At 29.8% G+C, this 8,444-nt stretch overlaps 1 protein-coding gene across 1 annotated transcript; it reads left to right on the top strand.

Moving 5' to 3' along the window:
• The first annotated feature begins 938 nt into the window (after positions 1 to 938).
• Positions 939 to 7,463, top strand: LOC137822970 (topless-related protein 1). The gene is made up of 13 exons (XM_068628027.2): positions 939 to 1,225; positions 1,374 to 1,487; positions 1,580 to 1,738; positions 1,875 to 1,996; positions 2,165 to 2,229; positions 4,697 to 4,846; positions 5,200 to 5,310; positions 5,530 to 5,718; positions 6,087 to 6,215; positions 6,309 to 6,404; positions 6,528 to 6,716; positions 6,820 to 6,983; positions 7,168 to 7,463. Exons 1-13 carry the CDS (start codon positions 1,077 to 1,079, stop codon positions 7,298 to 7,300), a joined length of 1,770 nt encoding a protein of 589 aa, XP_068484128.1. The 5' UTR covers positions 939 to 1,076; the 3' UTR covers positions 7,301 to 7,463.
• Positions 7,464 to 8,444: the final 981 nt, after the last annotated feature.

Raw genomic sequence — 8,444 nt, 5'->3', positions numbered from 1 at the left:
AATAATATTTAAATATAAGAAAAATTTGTAATCTTATTTTTTTTATATAAAATAAATTATAATTTTAATCATATTTATTATACTATTCATAAAATTTCACAATTTTTTTCATTTTATTTACTTTAATTCAAACAATATCACTTTATAACTTAATCCTAAAGAAAAAAAAAATACTATTATATATACTAATCCAATAAAAGAAATCAATTCATCTAAAGTAGAACTGCCCTTCATTTAATATTTTATATTCTTAATTTAATAAACACTGGAATGACAACTAACCTTCTTTAAAACCTCCATTCACTTACATTAATTATATAAATAAAATAAAATGAGATTTTATTAAGTATTTATTGTAGCTGTGGTGGGAAAGACCATCTGTCCATGTGGTCCCCACCAACTTAAGACATCTCAGACATAGATAAGTTCATGCCCTTATCATATTACATGAGATAGGTGCTTCTGAAAGTTTTTTCTTCTGGTTCAAGACACTGCTTCTTATATAAGTCATTCTCAGTGGTTATGTCCGCATTTCTTACAGAGGTTTATTTTCCCAATTAGATAAAAACCTTAAAAAACCTTCACATGTTTACTTCTTAATTTCCATCTCTTCTTCTTCTTTTGGGGTGAGCTTTGGGTGAATTCACCTTTGCACCTTTCTTTGTGTTTCGTTCCCCTCTAGGTGCCAAAAATTTCTTCTGTTATTTCTTAGTGCATGTTAGTTTTTTGTGGTTAATCTGCTGCCATTTTAATAAAGGACTCTTCTGAGTATTTTGAATTGGATAATTGTTATGAATTGAGTAAAAAGTTTCGATTTTTATATAATTGTGATGCAGGTCCATAAGATAAAACAAAGAGATTTGTAATGGAGAATTCTGCTCTAGACAAAGATCTTGTTTTCTTAACCTTTCAATTTCTTAATGAAGAGGGATTTAAGGAAGCTGCACAGAAGTATGTCACCCCTCTTTATATAAATTCAGTCTTCGTTCTCATTTTCATCATTAATCTTTTGACAATTTTGTTTTCTTTAATTTTTTATTCATAGACTTGAGTGCGAAAGTGGACTGTACTTTAACATGAAGTATTTTGAGGAGATGTTACTTCTTGGGAAATGGAATGACGCTGAGAGCTATCTTTCTAGATTTACAAGGATAGATGACAACATGCACTCAACCAAAATATACTTTGAAATCAGGAAACAAAAGTACCTTGAAGCATTAGACATGTAAGCTTTTTATTGTCTTACAAAAGGACCTTGTCGGATTAAGAAAAAAACATCATTGGGCTGAGTGTCATCTTATTATTTCCAAAGGAATGCTTAATTGTTTTCATTTGGGTATATTTTTCATATCTTGTTTCTTCATTTATTACAGTGACAACCGTACCAAGGCTTTGGATATCCTCGTCAAGGATCTGAAAGTTTTTTCTTCAGGGCGTGAAGAACTATTTAAAGAATTGACTCAGCTTTTGACAATTAACAATATAAGGTACAACTCAATTTCAGTGTTGTAATTTTAGATGTGAGCACAATAATATCCTTTGATGGGCTTTAAACTTAACCTTTCTCTTGATCGATCAGGGAGAATGCATCACTTTCAACATATGGAGAAACAAATTCTGTGAGGAGAATTGTTGCAGATAGTATTATGAAACTCATTGAGGGAAATCCTGAGTTCCATGAAAAATTGAAATGTCCTACCTTTAAAACTCAGAGGTTGTACCATCTTCTGAACCAAAGGTTTCCCTCTTTTTTCCAACTCAAAAGTTGATAATATATTGACACATATAACAATCATGCTTTTTTTTCTTTTCTGGATATGGGCATGTACTTTTCAACTGTTGGAATAAAATTTACTTACTACTCATTTTGTCAGTTTGAATTGGCAATATCTAGTTTCTAAAGATCCACATCGTGTTCCTGACATGAAAACCTTTCTGATGGACCCTTCATCTTTGCAATCAGAAGACAATAATTCAATTGAAAACCCCAAATCTGGTAAGCATATCTCAAATCACAATTCTAACTCTTATGCTATAATTGACTTTGTATCATTTCCTGTTGCAGAAAATCTAGGTATGAGATTTATTCTTATTTTGTTTTGTTGCTTAATGTAATCATTTCAATTATTGCCTATGATGGAAATAATCCATGTCCTTTCTCTAGATACTACAATGGAGGTTCATAATGTATTATCACTAGAGGGTAGACCCTCCCAGATGTCAAAAGAGGTTAGTTGGACTTACTTTGTTAAACATTGTTGATTATATAAAGGATATATGAAGGTATAATTTTTTAAGTACAAGTGGAATGTGAATTTACATAACATAACATCGAGATGAATAAAATTACATAAAATTCACCAAGTAATTAATATAACAAATATCTAAAAATTAGATAAGTAGATATTATGATTTGATTCCTTATTATCTAAAAATTAAGAAAATATTATTTGACTATTTAATGTCTAAAAATCAAGATAATCAAGTAGATTATTTGACAGTCAATCATTTAACATCTTTTCTTGATATTGAAGTTGTTTATTACAAGTCGTTTTATTAGGAATTCGAATATAGTTTTGGAAAATGTCTCAGTTAAGATGTTAAGATATCTGCATTTTGATGCTATGTTCTACAGGCTGATGCTCTGTTCGTAGACTGATGCTCTGTTCTATACTAGACTGATGCTCTATTCTATAATAGACTTGTTTGGCTTGGTTGTGATTAAGTACATCAAATATCCTATCAAGATTTTGTACAACTTTTTATTACGATTTTCAACTCCATATTCTTTGCAAAAAAAAATTCATTTGATTCATCATAATTGCAATTAGTTTTTTTTTTACACTCAAATATTTTATTTTGCTTTTTTTAACATGTATACCAAAAAAGAATGTCATTTCAAAACAATATTTCTTATCTTCATTCAACTTGTCAAGTAATTTTGTATATCTTCTTGTACTAAAAATACTAATACTACAAGTACTCTCCTCTTATTCTTGAATAACAAAAACTTTTGGTTGGTCAACAAATGTTTATTTTTCCTAAATACTAGTTTTGTTGTTGGGTTATTTAAAGGGATTCACCAGAAATATTCAACAACAATGAGACATGAGTCAAACCTGTACAACAGATTGACACTGTCTCTAACTCAATATTTGTGGGTCTTTTTCTTATATGTTGTTCAACTTTTTTATTCTTACTTAATGTAGGAATCAAACTCGCACACTTGTATTTTAATACAAAACTACATTGTTATTGTTATTGTCATTGATCGATTGTCACTTGTTCCTTTACTCTTTCCGTCAATGTATGCTCCATTTACAATCTTAACTTTAGAAAGAATAGCTTAATCAAAATTTCTAAAGAACTCACGATCATAAGTCATATGATTTGTACAACCATTATCAATAAGTCAACTTTCTGTAAAGCTATCAAAACATGATAAGCAAACAACTTATCCTCTTGGATTGGTATTCGACAACATTGACTTCAATGTTCTTAGGATTTGCATACCCTTTCTGTGTGTCCTACCTAACCACACCTAGGGCACCTTGGATCTAGCCTCCACCAACATTGTTTTTGTGGATGATTAGTGTTTTTTTTGTTTATTTTGCAGTAAGAACATGGAGGATAAACCTAAGCATTACTACTATGATTATTGTTTTCATTGCTTGCAAATCCTTCTACTTGTTGTTTTCGTTATTGTGCTAATTTTCAACTTGGCTTGAAAGGCACCCTCCATAGATCATTTTTGCCTCATCAATCTCCTCTATTCATGTGTTTTTAATTCATGTAATATTTCAGTCAATGTGATAAAACACAACTCATTTGAGGTCTCCAAAGTTGCTATAGAAGCTTCAAAGTTGTCAAGTATCGTTACAAGAATATTTTCAACAATTCTGGAACCAAGAAACTTAGTGCCTAGCAATCTATCTTTATTTAGAATGCTAAGCATTTTTTCTAAGTACTTTTTGATAGTCTTAGACTTTTTCATTCTCTACAACTGAAATTCCCTTACTTAATTTAACACGAACATGCTCTCTATCATCTGGTCTCCTGCATATCTCATGTATTTTGATAATCCCAAATTGTTTTTTTTATTTAAGATTCATAATTCTGATGAATATGTTGTGAGACAAGAAAATATGCATGCATTTACCATTGTTTTCTTGATTTTCTTTTCTGTGGTTTCTAATCTGGGTCATGGTGGGGTTATCTAGTAACACAGGAACATCATAACCTTTTTCTATAACATCCTAAATATCTAGCTAGTGCCTCTAAATTGGATTTCCTTCTCATAGTCTAAAGTTTGTAGTTTTCATCATCAAAGATGGGGTACAACATGTGAAGAATTGTTTTTGTATGTAACCTTTAAGTTGACTATGTTATAGAGTTTCTCAATCTTTAAACTTTTGATTTCCTACCGCATACACAAAGACCAATTTTCACTTGTGTTAAGTAGTAGAGTTACATGTGAAGGCAATTTATAGTATTTGTTTAAAAAATTATAAAGTAATATTGTGTTATTGGTAAAACGATATATTTGAGGTTCATTACCTTAAGTAGCTTATATAAGCATTACACATACAAATATAACTTTGTTTGCTTTGTTTTTCGATTGGAATTGCTTATTCACTTTTCTTTATGTCTTATATACTACTTGACTGCCCTAATTTAAACTTGGTTTTTGTAAAAGAATGGGTACCAAAACGACTTGCAAGATGGGAGGTCTAATTCATTTGAAGAGTCTCGTAAAAATTCAAATCTTTGGAATGACTTACAAATTTGTGACTCATCATCCCATTGTAACTTCTTGGAGCTTCAAACTCATCCCAAAATAAGCAAGGTATGACCTTTTAGGGTAATGCTTTATTGGATTATTGTTAAAAGTTACATGTATTATTATCACTAATTTTTAAAAATAGTTGAACATGATAAATATAATCCTTTATTGTGTCATGGATAGCTCTATTTGAAATGTTCAACTCCCTTTTTACATAAATTTTATAAGGTAAATGCAATCATAAAATAACAATTACTACATGGATTGATAACATCCTTGTCATAAATACCTGAGTTGAGAATGAAAAGATTTTAATTCACATAGATATATTTTGCACAAACAAAATACAAGTTAGAATTTACTACTAGGTTTCATAACACAAGAAATTATCACTAACTTTTCTCACGATAAAACAGATACTTAGACTGGCTTACACCAATGAGGGAAATGGCATTTTGGCATTGGGATCAAATGGACATCATCTACTTTGGAAGTGGCCTAGTAACAACCTTAACCCAGATGGCAAGGTAAGTAAAAACATAAAATCCACTTTATAATTTTAAGTTGAAAAATGTTACTTTGATAATTGTTCAATGAAATGCACTAATTTATAACTGTGATTTGACCATTCCATTAAAAAGTTATTTTTCTTTCTAATTGTAAATTAGTGTCAACGTATCAACACTTTTTTTTAGTTTTCTTACTTTGTAGTTGAAGTTATTATAAAGTATAAGTAATACATGTAGGCAACTACACAAGTTCCTCCTTACATTTGGCAACCAGCTGGGAGTGACTTGCAATTGATGATGAGCAATGAACTTACAAGTTCATATAGTGGAGACCCAATTTCTTGTTTCTCTTTATCGAAGAACGATTCATATCTCATGTCAACATCTGGGGGACCAATCTCCTTGTTCAGCATGTCCTCGTTTAAGGTAAAACTAGAAGATAAAAGTTTATTTGTGCAGAAGAAATGTCCTTAATTTATATGAAATTGTTTAATGTTAAAGTTTTGATATTATTTTGGAAGGTTTGATTCCATATCCCTACATTCATAAAGGTTTTCTAACAACTTGTAGAAATTATCAGTATGCATAAACTTTTTCTAGAATCAAAATAATTGATTTTTCATTTTGTTATTATGTTATGTATACCTCTTTTTCATCCTATGCTCATTCATTTATAAACATTATTCATGTGTTCTCTCTTTCCTTTTCTTATTTGATATCACGCTACCATTTACAAGTCTGCTAATGAAACTATGATTTGTCTGATCATGTTATACACTGTCCAATAAATACAGACTCTGACGACTATCATGCCACCACCACCTATGGCAACTTGTTTAACCTTCTACCCTCGTGATAATAATATACTTGCGGTTGGTATGGATGATTTGAGTATACTTATATACAATGTTTGCACAAATAAGGTATATATCTTACTTAATCTTGAGAAAGATATGTTTCATCACCTACTTCAAAGAGGTTGAAGTTATAGTTTTATGCATCTTACTTTTGTACAGATTATAAGCAAACTTGAGGGTCACTCCAAAAGAGTTTCGGACCTTGCATTTTCAATTAGTTTTGATCTGCTTGTTTCCATTGGTGTAAATGATGAGGTTAGTATATTTCATATCTATTACATGCATTATGTGACTGAGGGTGATAAGATGGGTTAGTGTGATTTTTCTGGTTAGTTCCATATGAACTTGGTTTGTCATTATTTTAATTGTCTCTTGTAGATTTTTGTATGGGACACCAATGAGTGGAAAAAACGGAAAGAAGGGTACTTGCAGATATATGGACGAAGGCTGCCAGAAGTAGTGTCTGAAACACATATTCAATTTCACCTATATCAGAGGCACTTCCTTGTTGTTCGAAGTGATTATCTTGCAATGTATGAAGCAACAGATCTCAAATGTTGTAACCAGGTTCTCTTTTTTCCCCCTCACTTAGTTATTATGATATGGTTTTCCCTTATAAAGCGAGTTGTTTCTTACTTAACAAATACACAAACTTTTTGTTTCATGCTAGTGGGTTCCACAAGTTGCAGTGGTTATCTCCCAAGCAACTTTCTCATCTGATGGTCAAGCTGTGTATGTCAGTTTTGTTGATGGAAATGTGGCAATTCTTGATACCTTAAAGTTTCAAATACGTTGTAGGATTAATCTATCAACTTACCTTTCTACAACTTTAAGGTATGTTTTTCTTCTCTAAGGTAACAAATATTAGAGTATTTGGTTTGTCTATGAGATCTTGACCTATCACCAGAAGCTTTGGCCTTTGATTTCACTACAAAAAAAACTAATAGTCATTTTTTAATTTTTATATATTGCATATTCCCTTGGCACACATTATAATTATGTTATTTGTTTATTCCAGTTCCAGCATTTCTGCACTAGCAATTGCTGCACATCCACATAAGCCAAGCCAATTTGTTGTGGGGCTCACAGATGGTAGGATTTTTGTGTTTGAGCCTCGAAAGCCAGAAGATTGGAACAGGTTTAGCCGTTGACAACACAACACCAAGATTGTGAGAGTGTCAAAAATCAAATGAGTGACAAAAGATTAAGAAAAATAATCAAGAACTAGAGAAAATAAAAAATAATAATACTGTTTATTGTCACTCTTCATTATCTATTACTACATTTTGTATACATTTTGTTTTGAATTATCCTTAATTACATGATTGTGGTATATTTTTAATTATCATTTTATATTCTTAATTTTTCATTATTTAACTAAACTGATTAATATTAAATATAAACATTACTTTAATCAAATTGTATGTTAAACATAATTATGATTCAATAATTACAAATTATTTTTTTCAAACTATAATTTATTTCTATTATTTGCTTTCACTTTAATTATGAAATTATATAATTATTTTGAATCTAATTCTCTTAAGATTTGTATGGGAAATAATGAAAAAAAAATTGTTTTCTCTATTTTTTAAAGTCTATTCAATTATAATGTGTGCATTCACGTTGGAAAGTGTAGTTGTGAATACGAAAAATAATAGAGATAGTTAGACATTTCAAGGTTTATATTATTGTTGAATGATTTTTAAATTGATATTTAGTTAGCAACTAAGGTTTTAACTACTAATTGTTTAGTTTTTAAATTTGGAAGCATAAACCTTGGTTGCTAATTAGATACCAATTTACAAACCAATTCAGAAACCATTTAATAATAATAGAAACTAATCTAGAAACCAAAAATTATTTAATCTCTAAAATGATTTCTAATTTAGTCACTATATCAACTAATTATTTTTTGTCACTAAAAATTAGTTTCTATTTTATGATTTTATAGCAGCGACGACAAGGATGCTAATGATCCACTGGAAATTTGAATAAAATTAAATTTTATTTAGTTACACAATTTTAATTATATTCAATTCTATACAATTATACAGCATACATTCACATGAGAAGGTGTTGCTATGAAAACAGGAAATAATAGAAATCATTAGGCATTACTAGAAATTTTAATAAAATTAAATTATATTCAGTTACACAATTTTAATTATATTCAATTATAATGTGTGCATGCACTCTGGAGAGGTTTCGCTGTGAAAACGAAAAATAATAAATCGTTACGCGTTTCAAGATATTGATGAAAGCGTTTTAAGGCAAAAGGATGGTAATGGTTCA

This window comes from Phaseolus vulgaris, chromosome 9 (assembly GCF_051622355.1).
Source record: "Phaseolus vulgaris cultivar YP4 chromosome 9, ASM5162235v1, whole genome shotgun sequence".
NCBI classification, from domain to species: Eukaryota; Viridiplantae; Streptophyta; class Magnoliopsida; order Fabales; family Fabaceae; genus Phaseolus; species Phaseolus vulgaris.
This window is presented reverse-complemented; position numbering and strand designations above follow the sequence as displayed.

Excerpts from the sequence above, each read along its gene's own strand:
- LOC137822970 (XM_068628027.2), top strand. The coding sequence starts at position 1,077 with ATGAAGTATTTTGAGGAGATGTTACTTCTTGGGAAATGGAATGACGCT. Across the intron at positions 1,488-1,579 it reads TTGACAATTAACAATATAAG|GGAGAATGCATCACTTTCAA; the intron begins GTACAACTCAAT and ends TTGATCGATCAG. Across the intron at positions 6,216-6,308 it reads ACAATGTTTGCACAAATAAG|ATTATAAGCAAACTTGAGGG; the intron begins GTATATATCTTA and ends ACTTTTGTACAG.